The sequence below is a fragment of the Anabas testudineus genome, chromosome 7 (assembly GCF_900324465.2).
Source record: "Anabas testudineus chromosome 7, fAnaTes1.2, whole genome shotgun sequence".
Classification (NCBI taxonomy): Eukaryota; Metazoa; Chordata; class Actinopteri; order Anabantiformes; family Anabantidae; genus Anabas; species Anabas testudineus.
The window spans coordinates 21,096,207-21,117,671 of NC_046616.1; the positions used below are offsets into that span (position 1 = coordinate 21,096,207).

At 40.2% G+C, this 21,465-nt stretch overlaps 1 protein-coding gene and 1 long non-coding RNA gene across 3 annotated transcripts in view; one reads left to right on the forward strand and one right to left on the reverse strand.

The window, feature by feature from the left end:
- The first annotated feature begins 9,094 nt into the window (after window positions 1–9,094).
- LOC113166840 lies at window positions 9,095–11,297 on the forward strand. The gene is made up of 4 exons (XR_003299243.1): window positions 9,095–9,207; window positions 9,357–9,393; window positions 10,387–10,455; window positions 11,215–11,297. It is a non-coding gene; the product is annotated as an uncharacterized LOC113166840 (long non-coding RNA).
- A 9,421-nt stretch (window positions 11,298–20,718) lies between these two features.
- The window catches only part of LOC113167129 (C4b-binding protein alpha chain-like), a 34,402-nt gene continuing 33,655 nt past the window's right edge, over window positions 20,719–21,465 (reverse strand). For both annotated transcript variants that reach the window (XM_026367529.1, XM_026367530.1), the window contains one exon: window positions 20,719–20,894. In XM_026367529.1, coding sequence (XP_026223314.1) covers window positions 20,884–20,894 — 11 coding nt within the window. In that variant the 3' untranslated portion in view covers window positions 20,719–20,883. The remainder of the gene's footprint in view (window positions 20,895–21,465) is intronic.

Sequence of the window (21,465 nt, forward strand, 5' to 3'; positions counted from 1 at the left end):
GAATAAGGAGAAAGAGAAACAAGCAATAAATAGCAAGAATCTAAATACTACAATGAACTCACTAAATACTAAACTGCATTTTGAGATAAATATATATTGATTCATTTACTTTTATAAAATCAAAGGAGAAGCAGATTAGGGGGACAAACCATGGGCATCATTGATTCTCCGTTTCAAAGAGTTGCTGGCATCCCGCTCACACGTAGACAACTCAGCAAGAGACACAGCTACATCAGAGCATGCTGACTGAGAAAAGCTGGCCTCAAAGAAAGCAGGTTAGGTCTGCTCACATTTGATGTGAAAAAACATCACTAAGAGCGTCTTAATAGTGGGTAAAGCTAGAGAAGAGAAGCTAAATTAGAAACTTTCTCACTTGATAAAAAGCATGATAATAAAAGTTAGCAACAATTAACCCTGATAAAAAGCATGAAGGGAACTATGTGCAAATAAACAAACAATTCTTCTCCCTTCTTCATTTGTTGAATTAACTAAACAATCCACTAAGTTTAGTCAACTGAACTCATGATTTTAAGCTCTGAAATATTTGAACACATGCCCACATACATACTGTATAGCTGTGTCTTCACATACTTGAAAATGAAATCCCATACTGCCCATAAGGTCACACAGCTGGTTTGCATGAGTGGTATTAATGACATCACACTGTTTTGTCTTTCACAGTTTGGGTGGGGCAGCAAAAACATCCCCCAGCTGTCTTTTCTAAACAGGCACAGGAGGTTCTTATGACAACCATGTCAGTCCAGAGTGTCATATACAGATATTTAATTCACTTTCTGTCACCATCACCGACAGTGTGACTAGCTTATTTCCCATCCATTCACACCCTTCTATCATCAGAGGCCCAAGTCCCGTGTGAATTCCCACCCTGTCCTGTCCCCTTCCACACCCGGGAAGGCAAATATTTCCTCAAGGCCATTTAGCAGCGCTGTGAAACAGTCCAGGAAAGCCAGCACAAAAAGCACATACCATAGTCATAAATACATTGGGTTAAATGTGGTAATGTGCCGTTTGAGTGTGGACAACTGCTGCACAGTGCCAATTTAAAAAGAAGTAAATCCCTGAGTATGTGAACATTATGCATGCCTGTCGTTTAAAACTCATTTGACCTCAAACTCAGTGAGGTGAATCCTTAGCTAGGATCATTTTACTTTACACACATCATGTAGATGATAGAAAACTAACAGACTCCACCCATGTGAGTAACTGTCTGCACCCCATTTATTCATGCAGGCCCTCCCTTTTTCATACTGAAAGGGTTGGTTCCCTCGGTCTACACACACACACTTGCTTATTCTTTATAGTATGTAGCCACACAGCTGCCCAGGTTGATGTCTGCCTGAAAAGAAGAGATGGAGATCAATGTGATTAAGTTTTCTGCCCACAGCACTGAATAGCATTGAATAAAGTAACAGCAACATCACTTTCACTGTTTACAACAAGGCCTCTGGACTATTGAAAGGCCATGTTGTGAACGTTTGTCAGTGGAACTAGTGGCAAATGAAGAAATAGTCCCAATGGAAAACTGCTGACAGGCATGTGGAAGATCCAGTGCAAAACAAATCCTGTTAGTGGATTTACTGAAAAGGATATTTTGTCACTTCTATGAAAACCACCAATTAAATTTGATTCAGCTCTAGTGTATTTCAAGGTTAGTGGCAGAGACAGAGAGCTGAAAACTGGGGCAGATCAACTCAACGCTATCTAAATGGCCTCATTCCACTAGAAGCAATTCAGTGTTTCATTTATAATTTGGGTGAAGTTACCCTTTACATTTTTTTACCCATCGGCCCCTATGTCCCTTCCACTGTCATTCCACTTTTCTTCAGTGTCACATAAGTCCTGCAGCTTCAGCCTGATCCCCTCCCGTCCTCCATCCCATCCAGCTCCTAGTTTCTCCACCCTCCTCTCCTGCATCCAGCCAAGAGCAGTGTATGCGCTGTGGAATCTGGGACTGCGAACAAAACTCATCGGGTTGTTTTTATTGTGGGGAGGCTCCCCCCTCAGCGTAGTTACAGCTGCCAAGTACGTCATGTTTTTCCTCTCCACGCCAGAGTGCGCCCCTTTTAAACTCATTGATGGTAAGATAATATTGAGTGGAGTGGAAGGGTGGGAGGTGAAGTAGAGCAGACGAGAGACCGGGCGAGCCCCTCAGGTCAGGAGGTGTATATTCAGCCGCTGAAGAGAAATCCAACTTTCAAGTTCATGAAAAGGTTACGTTAGTGCCACAAGAGTATTAGGAGTAGAATGAAACGGAGCCTGCAAGATTATTATTATTATTTGAAACATTAGGTTACAATATGTTACTAGAAGTGGAAACTAGAATAATATGCATATAACCCTTTTTTTCTGCAAACACCTCTTAAATGTCTGATACATAACATTTCATCTCTCTCTGGAAGGGAGGTTTGTTTTCCACTATTTCCAACATGAAAACATGAAAACTCTGAGGTTTCAGAGGATAAAACATTTCAAAGTATAGAAAAGCATTATATTAGGCGCTGTTCTCAGAGGTGCAAAACAGACAGAGTAGCTATCGGCCCACATGCTGGGAAATACTGACATTGTCCTTTGTTCTGTCATGTGAGTCAGGTGAAAAACATCATTCTTCAAGTCATGTCTTAAGAATGAGCATGAACTAACGCTGGCCACTGGAGGGCGGCAGACACACGCTGTGAACAACACACACACACACACACACACACACACACACACACACCACGTAGCCACTTTATGTTCCCTCATTTCAGACCTCCTGTAATTAACAAACTGTCGCCTGTTGATTGAAGGAAGGAGCAGAGTGAGTGAGTATTCATTTGGATTCTGGTGTGTGACTACCTGACAGTCTCGTGTTGACTCTTCTTTCAGCTGGCTGCTAACACTCCGGCATGTGCACTGAATAACACACGCTAGCCTAGCATAACAGGTAATTCGAGATTATCTTTCGTTGTTCTGAAGGTATTTCAACCCTCAAAGAATCTCCTAATATTAGGATTTAAAAAGAAACCGCGGTGCACTGAATGATAGAAAAAATGTAAAAAGGAAAAAGCGTGTAAAGACACTTCTCAAGTTGTGTAGCTGTGTCGGAACCTAAACAAAGATGGCTGCCGTCAGCTACTTCAGAAAGATACACTTTCTCTACATCCGCACAAAACTTATTATTATTATTATTATTATTATTACTATTATTATTATTATTATATACAGCAACAGAAGGGATGGAAACCTCACAGGACACTCTAGATTAAGCAGATCGTTAACATCTGTAAATGAACTGTGGAAGAGACTCAACAAAACACTTTTCAGAATGAATTGCACTGGACAATTTTATCTCACTAAGCACGGATGACCAAAAGAAATGACCTTGCATGACCTAACACTAGCTCAGTCCCACTCCGTGCCAACACACGAGGATCGAGCAGGGAGAAACGACGCTGACAAATCTTTCACCATCTGTGATTAGAATCGACACCATGCTGCCAATAACTCTGAAATCAGTTATCGCGACTCTACCTATGCACGCTCTTTTATTTGGTTCAATGAAGAATAAACAAGGCAACCAAGCAACTTATACTGAATACACCAGGTTCCACTTAAACCTGATGAAATAGTTGATGTTATGTTATGTTATGTTATGTTATGTTATGTTATGTTATGTTGACACCTTGAAGGAGGTGGGACTTCTTTTCTCTCATACAACACCCTTGCATTCTGTCAAAATCCATGACAGCTGGTGAGAAACTTAATACGCTTTCCTAAAACATGCGTCATGGGAAATGTTCTATGCTGTTTCAAAGCTGGGATTCACATTAAGGGAGGGGCCCTCTGTAAGACAAATATGGGGCCCTGCTGACTAATGTGCACATATAAGGGAGTGACCAGACACATCCTACATGTTACCATCCCATCTGACAACCCTGCAAAAGGCCGAGTTGTTTAAAATGTCACACTTCTGATAAGTCAGTAAAATATTTTTGTTATAATGAACTGCAGATTCTTGTCATATGTGTGTGGTTTATCATTGGACATAACTATATTTTAATATCTTGTGGAATTTCTGTCGAACCTGTGTGAGCAGTTGTTGTTCTGTGGTATCTTTTTATAATTTAGTGAAGGGACTGCAGTGGATCACAAAAGTGACAAAAATTTCTTAATGAATGAGTAAAATGGGGGAAAAGACAAATATTTTGTCTCCATAGATACCTAAACAACACATAACAATGGAAACTTAAATTGACATCCCATCTGTTCCCTGCACACCGCTTTGTGCCGTTGTTGTCTATTACCAACATCTGCTCTAGGAAACAATCTGGAAAGCTGTCTCTCTTTTCCAGTGATGCAGCTGTCTGCAGATGGGACATCACACCCTGTAGTGAAGTGCTGTTAAACTCAAAGTAGTTAATTAATTGTAGTGATCGTTTACAAATTGACTAATTTGAGGGATGCTGACAAGTTGCACAATAGATCATGTCATGGGCACCCTGACCCTTCTGCATTGTTCTGACACCTGTCAATCACAGAAGCATTTTAAACTTGTTTAAACTTGTGCTACAGTAGCTCTTCTGTGGGGTTGGACCTAATTTATTAGGCTAATCATAAAGTGGGATAGTAGCTTGAAATACTTTCAACCATATTGGTCATCTTAATTTACATTTAGTCATTTGGCAGACACTTTTATCCAAAGCGACTTACAAGTGAGGTACAAGGCAAACAAAGATTTAAGTGCAGACAAAAATCCAAAGTTTTGTTAGACTTCTGTTTTCAGCAGGTTTTGAAAAGTGAGACTGCTAAGCGCACAGAGGTGGGTAGGTCGTTCCACCATCATTGAACCACTGAGCTGACATGTTTAGCCTGGGGTCTTTTGATCTTTATGATCTTTTAGTTAAGTAAAACGTTTTAAAATAAACTCATACTGAACTTTCTACATGTGATTTAAAAAAAGGTTGGATGAGGCAAGGCTCACAGGAGAAAGTGAAGAAAGCAAGGTTTGAATGTGATTGTTGGGTTAGGATGCCCCCTGCTGTGGCCTTAGGGGCAAACTGGGGGCAAAGTAAAAACAGCACAGTTAAAGTCAAGAAACATAAAAAAGTAGTGACAAGCAAACAATTTGAGTCATATTAGAAGTATTTGAACAGTCCCAATGAAGCTAATGGGTAAATATGTGCAAGTGACAATCATTCCTGCTATTTGCATCTCTTAAAGTGCATTTAAAAAGATTACAAAAATACAGGCAATACGTGTATCTGTGCAAGTTCTGTAAACTTTACACTCAGCTGACTCACAAAGACATGATCTACAACTACCGGACACTGTGGCTAAAGCCTAGTGTTGGCAAACATGGCCATTATATTGGATCCAGATAAACACATTGTCTACCTTCTTGTATTTGTGCCATTAAAACTATGATTACATACAATGAACTACATACAGTCCTGTGGAAAAGAAATCAACCCTCTCCTGATTTCTTCTGTTTTTGTGTTTCTAAGTCTAAAACATTTTGGATCCTCAAACTAAATGTAGCCTAAAACAAAATACTGTAATACTAATAATGATTTGGATAAGAGTAGTGATCTGTATCTCTAGCAAAAAAGGTTACCCAGTACCTAAATCCAATGTGAAAATATAAAGTTCTCCTGAACTTAATGTCTAGTTCAGGTCCAGACTTTGACTGACAAACTAGAGCTGTATACTTTATGAGCCAGTCAGACTTGCTCTTATCCCTGGAATCACTTTTCTTGTTGCAGGACCAAGTTGTTGTGAGCTTCAACTCACAGACTGATGTCCTGACGCTCTCCTTCAGGATTATCTGTAGAGAGCAGAATTTATGTTTGCATAATTATGGTAAGTCGTCCAGGTCTTAAAACAGCAAACCATCCAAATTCCACTGCCACCTCCATATTTGACTGTAGGTGTAAAAGTTCTTTTTGTTTAATTCTGTGCTTTTATTTTTTTATAGGTTAGATTTAGTTTGAAGATCTTAAACAGTTTAGTTACAATATTATTTCACTGCACTGTGCAATTTAAACCACTGAAAGAAATAAAAATAAGATATCCACCTTCCTTTTCATACACCAATCTACCACAACATTAAAACCTTGCCTTATTTTTGTAGGTTCCCTATCTTATTCATTGACCTGTTGAAGTATGCAATTCACAAGACCTCTGAAGGTGTCCTCTAGTCTCTGTCACCAAGATATTCATGGCTTTAAATCCAGTAACTTGCAAAGTAAAGCATCACCTGCATACCTAAAACAAAATACACAGGTAAACAATGTACACTCGCCAGCCATCCACATGACGGAAAAGTAAATGTGATTCATCAGACCACATTTATCTACTGCTCCCTGTCCACGTCTGACACTCACATGGCCATAGTAGGTACTTCTTGTGGTGGAAAGGGTTAAGCATGGGCACCCTGACCCTTCTGCAGTGGTCTGACACCTGTCAATCACAGAAGCATTAAAGTGTAAACTTGTGCTACAGTAGCTCTTCTGTGGGGTTGGATCTCATGATCCTGTCGCCTATTCACCAGCTGTCCATCTACCGGCCACTTTTCCCATGTCCTGACCACTGCATAATGGGAACACCCCACAAGATCAGCCTTTTGGAGAAGTTGTGACCCAGTATTTCTAAATGAAAACTGGATCAACTTAGATCAACCGGATCATTAGTGTGTGTTTAGGGTATTATTTTGTTTACAGAAACTCTGACACATACAGTTGTCAAAACTACAAACTGACAAGCTGATCAGTGGTTTGACTGACACAGTAAAATGCAACGCACTAGAAAACATTTGTCTCAACATTAAACAAAAATTGTACTTGGTACAATGGAATTGGGATAGCCCTCTTTAACGAGCTTAAGACTGTATCTAATAAGAGCCTTCAATTTCCAATTATTTAGTATTATATTATTAAATTATATCTTAGCTGCTTAGTATCTAGGATTAGTACAGTGCTTTATAGGGAAGTTGTAGGAGGAGAGTACATACAGTGTGGGGTAAACCCTGTCAAAGTGACTTGACCACCACAAGCCTAATCAGTCTGATTTTAATCAGTTTCATTAATGGAAAGCTAAGAACAGTCTTTGTTGATCTTCCAGTCAACTGAAAACTGAAAATAATCTCAGTGAGTTTTTATGAGCAAGATCAATAACTGAGGATGCAGTTAGAATAGTCAAGGACACAAGTGAGCTGACTGCACCTGTATTATAAAGTAGGGAAAATCACTGCTCAAAATTGTTGTATGGCCTCGAAATTGCCTAATGTTTATTGATGGAAATATGTTGTGTGTTTTACTGATCTTCACAATATATTAACTATTTTACTGCCGTGTAAAAGATAGGAAAGAAACGACGTTGAAACCAAAACCGGAAGTTCACGGCAGTGAATCCTCTCGCTTCCCCTGACCCTCTCTCCTGCTCTGCGCTGTTTGTAAACATGCGTCAAAAGCATGTGATCCTGTCGACGCATTTCGGAGCGTCGTCCAATCAGGAAGCGGGGGTGTGTACTATAGGCGTGGTGTGTTTGTGTCGCTTTGAAAATGTCGATGGATAAGATTTGTTATTGGGGCAAGGGACCACTCTGGATTTAAGAAGAACCAGGAGGCTGATGGGAGGGTTATGGCAGAGGTGAGGGAGTAGTAATAGCAGAGGGACCCGAGGTGTTGCGAAAGAGGCGCAGTCGGTAAGTGAACTGGCCTTCTAGAGGAAACGCTTTATTAACATTCACTTTCTATCAGTGAATCATTCACAGTACAATCATCAGTAGGCTTTGACGTTTTAGTGCGTTTGTGGTGGCTAGTAGGGTGCTTTAGTAACGCCTAGTGACAAACTTATTTATTTCTAACCTCTGTATTTGAACATTGTTGTTGCGTTGTATTTGTTTTATTAAAAGAACTGAAATTGAAAACAAATTAAAATACTAACAAAGATTGGCCGTGATTTGATGAGTCTCTTAATGATGTAGTGCGGTGTTTCTCAACGTTGTATGAACCGTTACCCGGAAATAAGCAAGGCATTTTCTCTCAGCTGTTTCCTTACAAAACATGTCTGTGCGGATTCGTGCTCGTTTTCTCCGGAGCCAGTGAGAGGGCAGGGAGCAGGGTGGGATGGAGAGGTGCGCTGGATGCTTGCTGCAGGAGGATGTTGCGCACTTCAATTTACCTCAGTGGTCTGTGCATCCATGCGGTACGGCGTAATGATTTAATTTATGAGGTAGATGTTTTTGTTTCTTTCTAATGTTGATTACTAGTTGCTTTGAAAACTTAAATATATTTTATTCAGCCAGATGTTTCTTAATGTAAACAAAACTAGCTGTAAATAAAGTGTAATTTAAAGTTTAAGAGGAGGGAATATTTTTTCAAACTTGTGTACTGTCGAAAAAATCTGTCATAAAAGCCAAATGTTTCACTACTTTTCAAGAAATTAAGCTTTAATTGTTATTGCACCTGTCTGGTTATAATGCCATGTGTAGTACACATTCAGGCTTACATACTACATTTACATTACTTACATTATACACTACATTTAAAATGTAACAGAAATATGTGTAATAGATGTTAAGTTAGTGATCACTTCATTCAAGAGTTTAGTGCTGTATAAGAGCCAAAAGTTAAAATTATGTAAGATTGTTTTTCGTATTGTTTGATGCAGAAATAAATTTCCTTCTGTGGGTTTAAGATGTTTATTTTGCACTTGTTATTGATTCTTATCAAAGGCTCAGTTTTTTTGCTTTGTAAACCTATATGGGCCTACTGTGCCCGCACCTTGACTCAGCTCCATCCATCCAGAGGATTCTATGTCATACGCACTTTTTATTCCTGATGTAAACAAACCCTCTAAAAGCAATACTGTTATCCGACACAGGATGGCGTATTTGTGCAGGCTCACTACACAGCAACTACTGAGCATGGAATTACCAGGAAAAACGGCTACTGTGTGGTGTGTTTTTGTTTTGTGAAAATATAGATGCAACATTAAAGTGAGGCTAAAATAACAGCTTGTACATCAAAACATGAGCTGATACGTATGTGTTTTCATTGATCTTGTGCCTTTATCATTATCTTCACAGAAGCACGGGCATGTCCATCTGTTGTGATTTGGAAACACGGAGAACCTCTCTTCATGTCAGAACCTCAAACTGACAGTGGTTCATGGACCAATAGGTTCACTGATTGCTCGGGAGGTGCAGTAAGAGAACATGTTGTTTAATGTTGTGATAGAATAGACTCCAAAGAAAAGAAAATCATAAAGAATCTAACAGAACAACAGAGTTAAGCTTATAAAATAAAGTTTAAAGCTTGTCTTCTAGATAAATATGGCTGTTTTTGTTTTCACAGATTGAAATGAGATACTCCTTCAAAGTTGCTGTGAAAGGTAAGAGCCAGTACCCAACAAACACAGCCGGCAACACCTACTGTGGTCTCACAACAGTGCAGGAGCCCACTCTTATTTGCAATTATTGCCAAAAAGTCAAGTCTGAGTAACAGTTGGCCCACTCCTCTATTTGCAGGATTAGGCCAGTGGTCAGCAGTCATTGCAGTCAGTGGTCAACATAGTACAGACTGAGATAGAGTTAAAGGTTCTGAGTAGTAACTGCAGATCTGGTTATAGCAGAAATGATTACACTGTTGATAAATAAGCACCAGACAAACATAATAGATTATTTTTGCTTAAATATACGTGTGGGTGCATTTAGGATCTATGCCCATTGCTCAGCAAAAAACAATATCAATGGAGCTGACTGGGCACCTTTCCAAGGGAGAGATTAAGGTTTAGGAAGTGGAACAGGCAAGGCTGATAGATGACATGGCTAAAATTAACACACTGCCCGCTGGATGAGGAGCATAAATAGCAGACAGGAAGAACCAGCAGTTGGATGTGGCTTTAAAGTTGCAGTATGTCTTTGTCAGCATAAACACAAACCACTGTCACTTTAAACTTGCTATTCTCTTCAGAGGCTACAGGCTACAGTATGTCGGGTAAAACAAGAATGCCCAAGATGTCATCACTACTGGAATACTTGTAATGACCAGAATAGATAAATGGAAAAGAATTCAGTGTAAGAGACACATTAAAGTTATAGGATATAATGGGTGCAGTAAATGTAAATCATTTATCCAGTCTTCTCAGCAGGGAGCATAGAACTCAACATGCAATCATAAACATTAGTATTATTGTAGCTATCTTGCACATATGGACTGATGTCTTTATCTTAGAGGAGCAGATAGACTTCAATGTTCAGATCAATACTCTGAGCATCTACCAGTCTGCTCAGAGCAAACCTGCTTTGATCCCTCAGATCCCTTACATTTCCCATATAGCTTGAGGGTGAAAGCTGATTCTTTTACAGATTCTCTTCTTTCTCAGTCCCGTAAGATGAAGCTGTGGGCTCCATGTCCCCTGTCTCCAGTGGAGAATCAACATCACAAGCTACAGGTGCTTTAGAGAAGAAAATTTACAGCCAGTTGAAACACAGGTTGAAAACCAACATGTGGAATTGGAGGATAATGGAAAATCTAAGGCATTTAAATAGAGGGATGATTTATCCTTCAGTAGATAAACCAAGTATTTAAAATATCCAGTGTAAAACGAACAGTCAGACAGTACTGCTTTTTAAAAAGCCGTTGTGATGTTCAGATTGAACATTGTGTCCTGTGTGAACATTCTTCCAATTTTTAAAAGATTTCCAAATTATTTATGAAGGAACTCGAACCTTTTGTTAACCCAGACAAAGCCTTCATTTCAGCTTAGCATATAAAGGGGACTTTATACTTCAAACATGCAGACAGACCTAATAGGCACAGCCTTGTTTAGACCAGACAAGCTCATAAAAGAGACAGAACCAAGCTTGTTCCTCTTATTGCCCTGCTGCACACTGCAGCGGTAGCTACACTGACATTAATTAGCTAATCTGACCTACTACCATAAAACATTCAAAAGTCATTTTTCATTGGACAGACTTTGCCTCAAATTAATTATCATTAATTACAGACATCAATAGTGAGAAATAATTCACAGTTTCTGTGTCTTGATTTTAATTGTGTTTAATAGAGTCCCAATATCTTTTAGTCTTTGTTTCATGTAACTAAGTAACCAGCTGCTTGAGTTAGTAAAATTATCCTCAACTAGAGAAGGAAAGCTACTCTTAGACCATTTTTTATTGCACCATAAACTATTTTTTTCCTTTTCCCACAGCTCCTGAGTCCGATTCACATGAAGAAATACAGGTTCATCACTACTAAGGTATGTGAACATTTAGAGAAAGAAATTCCAAGACCTAAATCCTAATGATGTGACTAGACCAAAACAAACTACACTGCTCAAAATATTCCACTTTTTTATCAGACTAAAGCATCAGTCAATTCAGCTTCTGGGATATTGATCTGGTCAATTAAGTAGCAGAGGGATTGTTTAATCAGTTTCAGCTCGTTTGGTGTTGATGAAATTAACAACAGGTAAACTAGAGGGGCAACAATGAGACAACCCCGAAAACAGGAATGGTTTTATAGGTGGAGGCCAGGAGACAGTTACTTTAGGAGAGATAGACAGGGCAGTAGAAGGTCCTTAAGCCATCAGCAGGACCGGTATCTGCTTATTTGTGCAAAGAGGAACAAGATGAGCTTTCAGGCATGCATACAAGCACGTGGGGGCCATACAAAGTACTGAGTACCCTTCTGAGTTGCTGGAATGAAATTTCAGTAAAATGGACTAACCTGCTGCATCACTTTTTCACTTAAGATTTCATAGTGTCTTGAAATTCAGCCCTCTTGATAATTTTAATCTCCATCAAACGATGTGGCATCCTTTCTGACCATATCAGTTTAAATATCCAGCATGATTTGTTTTTCCCCCATTGAAATGTGATGCGTTTTCAAAGTGTTCCTTTAATTCTTTTGGGCAGTGTATAAAACAGAGACACAGGCCTTTTAAAGATACAGGTTCACTTGTCCTCTTTTGATCATTCCTTTAACTGGATAGCTTTGAACAGATCCAATGGATAAAACAGTTTTATGTTTTCCTTCTCTCTTTCTTCAGTTCTGTGGTAGGAAACATCTAGAGCTGAAAAAGGAAGTACATGTTGTTGGCCTGTTCATGGTGTCAGTGGGGTTATGTCAGTCAATCACCTCATGCGTTTTTTCAGTTCTGGCTCTTCTGTGGAGGTAAAACTTGAAAAATTGAATGAGGAATATAACGCATTCTCTGTCAGACTATGTAAACACGAGCATCAAGCAAATATTCCCTTTGGTGCGCAGTCAGAGATACTGTAAATGGAATCCCTCATTAGGCTGTACTTTAAAAGCTCGACCATCTAAATGCTTATGCAACTGATAGATACATAAGCTGGTGATGTGCCTTTAAAACCAGTGGGTTGTCAGGTGATCGAGGAGACTCAGTCAGCTCAGCCTCACAGACAGAGAAGCCAGAGTGTGTGTCTCTAACAGAGAGCAGAGAGGAGAGCACCAGAGAGGAGGGCAACGGAGAGGCAAAGAGACTCAGTTATAATGGGACATGGGGGGGAAACGGGGACACAGCAACGTCACAGACTGGGAGACAGGGGGCCATGAGTCCCTTTAACTGCAGTCTGCTCATGCTCACTTGCCTTGTGTGGCAGCTAGCAAGTGTGTGTTTCTGGCTCAGCTTGATCATGAAGCTGCGTTGCGTAGCCACAACAGTGGTATAAAAGCACAGAGAATTAAGTGCTGCGTCACACTCAGGAAGAGGAATAGCGTGACCATACGCGCGTGTGCACGGGTTTGTGCGTGTGCGTGCATGCGCACGTACAAATGCATTTGTGTAGGGTCTGCTCTGTTTCTGTGTATATGTTAGTTCGAAGTAGCAGTCTAATAGCAGATCTGCTGTTGCAACAAGATGAAAATAAAGAGTGCGTGTGTTTGAGAGGCAAGGAAAGAGGGAAATACAGAGAGGGAGGGAGAGCAAGTCACAGACTGAGAGAGAGATTTTGGATTAGTTGCTACGTCACTTTTTTCATGTCGGGAGAAACAGAAGCTGAGATAACAGAAGCCCAGTCATCGAGTTTTCCACCTGAAGTGGACACCATGGTTTCGGACAACCTCGGCTTTCTCCTCCTCTTCCTATTCCTCCTTGGTAGTTTTGATCTGCTCTGCCTGCTGCTACTATATGTGTGCGTGTGTTTGTCTGTGTGTGTGCTGTGTAGTTCCTGTAAGCTGGTATCGAGAGTTTCAACATGGATGCTGAAGACACAATTTCTCTAGGTCTTATTATGATACTGTGGTAAGGTGTGTGTTGGCTGGGCAGAGGTGCGACAAAGGGGTTAACAAAAGAACATTCTGGAGGGTTCCTAATATCACAGCAAAGCTCAGTGTGGAGTGTTTTGCAGAGAAATATCGAGGTATTCGATAATTTTTTTGCCACAATTACGTCAGGGAATACGGATGATTACATGGGTGCAATATGTGAATACAATCATGCATGGTGCCGTATGGAACAGTGTTATGTTTAAAACACCATTATATGGGAGTGTGTACAGATGTGGCCAGGTTGGCAGTAGAGCACCCATAAATGACATTATAGGAGAAGTTCGTTACTGAGTGACATTTCTCTGTCGCTACATGTGTATATATGTATCGGTGTTCAAACTGTTGACTGCTGGCCCACTTGTGGTGAACTCTTGATGGTGCTGATGGAAAAAATGAGCGTAGAGTGGGAGAGGCAGACATGTATCAAGGCAGAGACTGGTTGGGATCCAGCTGGATGTTGCCATATCAGGCAGCAGATCAGCGTGGTGTCCATGGCTAGTGGCACTTCTGCCATGTGATTTGTTTTCACCCTACAGGGCCACTGGGATTTGACAAAACCCTTCCCAAGACACATTTGTGTCTGCGTAGTTAGGAGAGACAGAGATAGTGACGCAGCCATTTTTGGGCTGGACTCTTCAACCAGTACACAGCTTGCATCTGTCCCATTCTTTCGGGTTATCTGTCTATTTATCTCTTTGTCTCTCTATCTCTCTCTCTCTATATATATATATATATCCTGAGGAAAGGGAGCAGTGGACAGGACTAAATGTCACGGCTCAGGATCAGAGACGCAGAAAGGAGGAGAGAAACTGAGAGGAAGAGAGAAGTTGTTTACCTTGCTCTCTGGGTGACTCTGCTTTGGCGTGTCTCCAGTTCACATGCACTGGACTTCCTAAAGCTGCTGCATCACAGGCCATCGTGCCAAAGCTGGATTCTCATTGGATGGGAGGAGCTCTCTTTGCTCCACAAGCTGCACAGCAGCACTTTATTGGCTTAGTGCAAGCAAGCAGCTGGAGTTCAATATCTGATTGGTTAAGGAGCACTATTCTCTTAACAAAGCTTTTCCTTGGATCCGTGAGCGCCACATGTGTTAATTTAGTTCACCTGATATAGGATATTGTTAATTGTTAAAGGTGGTGGATTTTGTAAAGAATCGGTTTCCTGATGTGCGGTTAGAGAGTTGGCTGTTTGAATATTTTGTACAACATGTGTTTTGTGTGTACTCTATATATTTACAAGCGGACATTAGTATTTGTGGGGTGATACGATGCATACAATGCATTCACCTCCTAGCTGTCGCTGACTTTTCTGCTTTAACTTTGTCGGTCTTAGTAATACAGTCTTTCAGTTACTGTTACTTACCTCAGGACAGGAAAAATGGAGACAGTGCCCAAAAACATGATTTTAGTTAAAATAGTAATGTTAAGTTTGTGAGGATGTGCTGATTTCCAAAGGATTTTTTTAAAGCAGATTTTTAATAACTGTATCAGTTTAAAGAAGAGTATTATTACTGGTTATTGTCCATATGCTTTCATGCAAAGATTTTTGCATGTGACCTGCTGTGGACTGACCAAAGAATCTTTAGGCTGCATTAGAAACTAATTGGAAGTGTACCCATGGAACACTGTCTCAATTTTTCAGAGAATTAATTAGAAACGACATGCTCTCCTTCAGGAACCATATCAGTTCTTTTTTAAGGAAATGATAGGAAATTATAAAACCCATAAAATAGCCAAGGCCTTCCTGTTCACGCTGTGCTGCCAGTGTAAGAGAGCTGCTCAGGGTCTTCTGCATAGCAAGCTAGACTGGCACTCTCTGATACCTTTATGTCTGTGTTGAGGCTGGCAACCACACGAAGGATTCAAGTCCTTACGTAGGTTAGATGAGGAAGAGGTCTACTTCTTCTCCTGGCTTAAAGTCCAATGTCCAAAAGATGCCACGTTTCTGAGATGATGCAAGAGCCGTGTGGCTGCCAGTGGTCTGCATTGCAGTTCCTGCTTCTACAGTCAGCGCCTCACTCTCTCTCTTTCTCTCTCTCTTCTAAATGTGCTGATGGTATAGCAAACTATATACCAGGGCAGGGTATTTATTTTTCTGTTGTAAAGACAAAGCACTGAAGCTGGTACTGTCCCAGTCCTCTCATTGCTATGGGAAGGGTCATTTCTTATGAATGAGTTAACACTACAGTTAATCTGCTAGTCTTTGTAGACTACACATTAACACAGACACAGTTATTGTGATACACAGTAAGAGACAAAAATACGCTATTCCAGCTTCCCTTCAGACAATCGAATCATTGATTCTTTTTTTTTTAAACACAAGAAGCTGTTGTTTAAGTCAGTAATATTTTGTAGCTTTGTTGAAAAGTACAGCTATCTGCTATCAAATTGCTTATCACATGTTGCTGCACTTTTCTTGCTCACTGATTTATTGCTGGTATAAATTCCCATGCCCGGGGTTGTAAAAGTGACTCCTGTCTAAAGATATTTACCCTTATAGGTTTTCAAAGGGTGCTTCACAGTTCCATCCTGATTCTGTCGCTGACCGTTCTCTGAAGGCTGCCTGTCCCTTTAAATCTTTTATAAGCATTACACAACAGGTCCAGTGGCACACAAGCAACAAACAACCCGAAAAAGAAAACTGACGGGGTTAGGTTGACTCAGCCAGGCAAAGGAACCAGACACCTACAGACAGGCAGGCCCTCTGATCAGAGCTGTCACTGTGGCCACCATGCAAACACACGCGCGCACACACACACACGCACACACACACAATCAGCGCTGACAAAAAAGAAGTGGCTTGGCTTGGCCCATTTGAAGCCTGATAAGGACTTTAGAGGGCTGTGGGGATTTTTCGTCTTCCTGATTGTGAAAATCAAAGTAAATCACATCTGATGTTTTGTGGCGGGGGCAAGCCTTCTCTGATTTGGCTTTAATTAGTTTCATGACAAGTAGTATTTGTGGAAGCTGTCATTGTAAAGACGAAAAAAGGAAGGCAGACTGTGAGTGGGTGTGTAGAACGCTCCAGAAGGGAGGGACGGAGGGGTTTGAAGCAAGACAATGAATAGCTGGTGGTCCTTTCATCTTCATGCTAAGAGTGAAACAGTAGAAGGACAGAAGGATGTTTTATGGTTAGTTAGTTTAGTATGTTCTTGAAGCACTTTGCAGCAAGTCAGTGAACTGGCTACTACCTGTCCTTGCTCCACCCTCTCAGTGTCCTGTAGCTGCGTGTTTGCGTCACTCCTCTCAATGCTACTTCCTTGCTTTTCCCTTGTAGTGGCTGGAGAGCAGTGCACTATCATCCTCCCTGCCCTACCGAGCAACAGGAGAGGAGAAGACCTGTCGAGGTCTGTCTGCATAGAGCTGCAGGTGAGCCTGTGTGTTGAAAACTTGCAGTGGCAGTGTTTAGTGCGTCTGTTCTTGTTTGGCCCTTCGCACATCCGTGAAGCTTGGATCAAGTATCAGATCAGTCGTGTGGGCGTGTTAGAGAGAAATAGAGTGTGAGAGAGAGAGGTGTTGGTGCTTTCTCAGTGGTTTTCCATTTCATCTCTCTTTCTCTTCCTCACCTGCTTCCCTCTTCTTCGCTTTATGTCCTGAACCAGGGCAGGCAATCAAACTTCTTCCTGGACTTGAGCCTGAGAGCCTTAAAGGATATTGGTGATTTTCTAAATCTAAATTGTCATTATGAAAAAATATGGGAATTGTATCTGATCTATAAACAACTCCACATAATAGCAGTGCTGACTTTCTCAGTCTCTGGTAGTTCCTCTAGGGCAGAGGCTACTGGGCATGCTCAGACACATAGTTTGTATTGCAGTCAGTGTTTTTCAACCTGTGTGACTATGCATTAGAAAATAAAGTGATGTGTACCTACCAGAATGTCTGGACCACATGATGATGTACTTTTTACCCTAGGATCTTGTATTTGTTTTTCTCCTACCTAAAGCACTCAAGTATGCAGAAAGGTTGGGGGGGTCGGTGGTTATGATACATGGATGTTCATGGTAGTATCTCCCATGTTGCACCTCCTGCAATATAGACTCCAGATTGACCCATGTCTTGCAGAATCTACATTTGGTCTCTGATGGCATCACTAAGCACTGACTGCAGCACTGTTCTGTTTGAGTTGCTCAGTGCTTCACTCTTCGTTCAGTGGATAACATTAAAGTCTGCTATTGCCCTCAATCTCTTGCCTTCCAGTAAGTATCAGTTGTTTCTTCTTTTGAATACTCCATCTCATACACGTACGGTACTGTGACTCAAGTCATGTCTGAAACATTTCCTCTTGAGCGTCGACCACCTTACAGGAACTATTCTGCACAGACTGGTTATTCATTATTTGTTTTTGGAGCTGTCTGTAGAGAAACTACAGTGTTATATATTTTATGAAGCAGCATGTCTCCCAGTGCAGTGTTGTGGCTCACTGATGTGTTATTAGTAATGAGTTTTTGGACAGTGAAGTGGAGCTCTATAGCATAAAACAAAAATAAGTTAAGGTTTTGACTATGAACTGCTTATTAAGATACATGCATTTCATTGGCTTTGCTGGCAAGAAGATGAATATAGAAAATTACTTTTGTTCATTAACCATTCTAGAGTGCATTAGATTTGAGGTCCCTGGGTTTCCCTAGACTCTCATCTTGGCAAAAACAAGGAAGAGACAGACAACATAATTTAAAGCATTAACTTCATTAACTACATCTCCACAGATCCTTTTTAAGTTTCCCCTCAGACAGACATAGTGTGTAGTAGTTGTGATTAAATGTCATGCATATTTGTGCCTCATTATTATTATTATTGCCTACCTGACGAGAAACAGGCTGAGATGTCTAACTAATAGTACTTAATAGTAATCAGTGTGGTGCAGACTAGCATTTGTAATTCATCTCAGAATGTGGATGTGTCTAAAGTGCTGCGTGGGCCCAGACAACAACCATTCCAAGTTGTTTCTCTCTTTGCCAATCTCCACATTTTGCTTTCTTGAAATATTGATTCCAAACATCAAAACATTTGTGTGTGTTGCAGACTCTGACATTTGGGCCGTCTCTCAAGCTACTGCCACATCAGTAACTACTTCACATCTACAGTATCTGTCTCGGCTCTTTGTTCGTATCAGTGCATGTGGATATGAAGCTACGTGCGTATCTGAGGCGACATCTGATTCACTCTTTTGTTTTTAAATCTTTTTGTTTCAGTAGCTCAAATGTTTCGTGAATCTCCTACGAGTGCTGCTCGTACCACATCATAACGGCAAATCACTTCCTGCTGTCAGCGAGTGCTGATTTTTGCTAATTATTTTCCACAGTTTTCTGGATCAGGGCTGTTTTACACCACAGGAACATGTCTTTTTTTAGAAGTTCCGCCTCTGGAAGCTGGTTTCAGATGGTGGCTTAGAGTACTGTCACCTATCTAGCACCATTTGAAATCAGTGTTCTTGGGGTGTGAAGTTTGTTTCACTGTCCAGCAAGAGCGGCTAAGTGATGGACATAAAAGAAAGAGCCGACTTCACCTGGAAATGATCTCTCCCTGAAGCACTTCTCAGTGGGCTACAAACCACCGGTGATGTTTTGACAGCTTAAGCCTTGTCCTCTCTCCAAGGTTGACCGATTTCTTTTGGTGTTCAGAGTCTGCTTTTGTTTCTAGCACCATTTGAAATCGGTTACAGTGAAGGACAGATCTCATCTTACCTTGAGGAGGATTTTGCACTGACGCTGTGTGGATTGAGTGAAAAGGGGAGGGGGGGGGGGGGTTGTGTTTTTCCATCTGGCTACTAACATGTTTGTGAGTTTTTGTTCTCCATGGATACACAGTGTCTCATTGACATCTACAGTAGATTGATGTTTGCAGTGGATGAAGTATCTCCCACTGTAATCTGTTATTTAAGTAAAAGTAGCAAGATATTAATCAGTAAAGTAACAAAACAGTAATGTAGTCAGTAAACATACTTTTGCATATAAAACATAGTGATGTAAAACAAAAGAGACTCATTCAATAAAGACAGGTAAATTTAAAATTGCATGTACAGTTGGTACCATAATTGAGTAGTAGTACTTTACATTCCACCACTGACTTATTTTTCCAGTATGTATCACATCCACAAGGTGGCACTGTAACATAAAACATTACATCAGAAGAATTACTTTTACAGTTGGTACTTCAGTGGTGTTCAGTGTGTTTGTTTAGTTTTTTCATTTTACTTCATTGTTAGATGTTTTATTTCTTAACCTTATAACTTATATTTGCTTAACATAGTTTGTAATAGTATTCCCTGTACGTATGTCCCTTGACTGTAATTATATTACAACTTGTAATATCATTTTAAACAGCTTTGTATGCCACCGGTTTAGTCCACATTCCTACATCTGAGTCAAACAAGATGAGTTTTGTCCATTAAATAATTTTATGAACATTGACTTTGTCTTTCTTTACCCATTCGTGTATTCATGTAATGTAATTAATGTAAGCATTGTGGGTTAGTTTGTGTTTGTCTGCTTGGTCTAAACAATAAACAATATTGTTTGCTTTTACCACATAAGGCAGCATGTTGTATGTTTTCTTTACATTTTAAGTGCAAATGTTTCTGAGCTCGCGTCATTCAATGCAGGACCAGACTGTAAGACTCCTTAACCTATTACGTTTGTTTTCGTTATGTTTTTGGGCCTGAGCTGCAGATGCCAGAAGATGGCAATAAAAAACACCATCATGTGGACGTTTGGGAGCTTGTTTTCCTGCTGATGAGACGGCATCGGGAAGCACTATGAGAAGACGGCAAGTCAACAGAAGCGGTGTGAAACTCTAAATAATGTTCTTCTGGGAAACGTCAGGTCCTGGCATTCATGTAGATGTTACTTGTTCATGTCTATCATAGGGCTGATATATAGAGACAATCAACCATTGACACCTATGGGCTATTTAGAGTAACCAATTAACCCAACTGAGTGTCTTGATTAAGGGAGGAAGATAAGGCGCAAACCAACATTTAAATGTGAGGAAAGGAAATGTCTAATATGTAATAATAAAACAAAGCCTCAAAATCTGTTAATGCAGAGACTTGGAGTAGAACAGGAGCAGCAGCTGTCATGTGATAAGACGTAACTAGTTAGGTCATTTACCGTCTGTGGCTACAGGTCAAACTGGGGTTCTGCTGATCAGCTTCCAGCTGTGAATGGGATCAGGTTGTTCCTACATAGGAGAGGTGGCTTCTTATATAATCGGTCCTTAATAAAGCTTCAAGAATAAACAGCTTGTAAAGCTGGGCTGCATGTATTTAAGAATTCTTAAGAATGGTTGTGTTACACTGAACATGGCTGTGTTGTTTGTTCTAGATGTGTTAAAGCAGAGGATGCTGCGGCTCAGCAACACAGAAAGATCTCACCTCTGTTGTATGTGATGGATAAAATCAACCAGGCAAAACAACCAACTACGGTGTTTAAAGTGATTTTACTGAATATCAACATGAGGATACAGGTGGGTCGAGTGTCAATAGAAGTTATAAATGAATTTATGACACAGCACCCATGAGCTGAAGAGCCACTGAAGACCAAGTGGTCACCACGCAGCAGCTGTCAGCAGGCCTCAGCAATAGCCTAAACGTCCCCTGGCAAGCAATTAGAAAATGAAAGTTAATACAGTTGTCAACCAGAAGAAGTGGAGAACAGTTCTGAAGACAATGTTCGAAGGAACCTTTTTCATGTGTAATCTATATGACCTCTTACTGTAAGATGTTGTTAGGTGGTGACCATCAATCAACAGCAAAAAAATATATTCCTCCTCACCTTAAACGGCATTGAACAGCATGTCTGTATCCATGTAAAAAACAACCTCTCCTTATATGTTGTAAGACATATTGTGTGTCAGAAGGTTTCCATGCATTTTATAGATTTTTTTAAAACTGATAATTCAATTTCATGGTATATATATATATATATATATATATATATATATATATATATATATATATTTGAATATTTAAGAGAAATATTCCAAAACTAAAAATATGCTAATTATAACAACTTCCTGTCTTATTTTACATGTTTAGTATTTTGTTGCATATTTTCTTTATTATGGGCTTTAAAATTTACACAACTGCTAAAGATGGCTGCAATACTCCTGCAGCTTTCCAAACAGAGGATAGGGCGAGAGAGTATGAAACACTTTATTTGATTTTC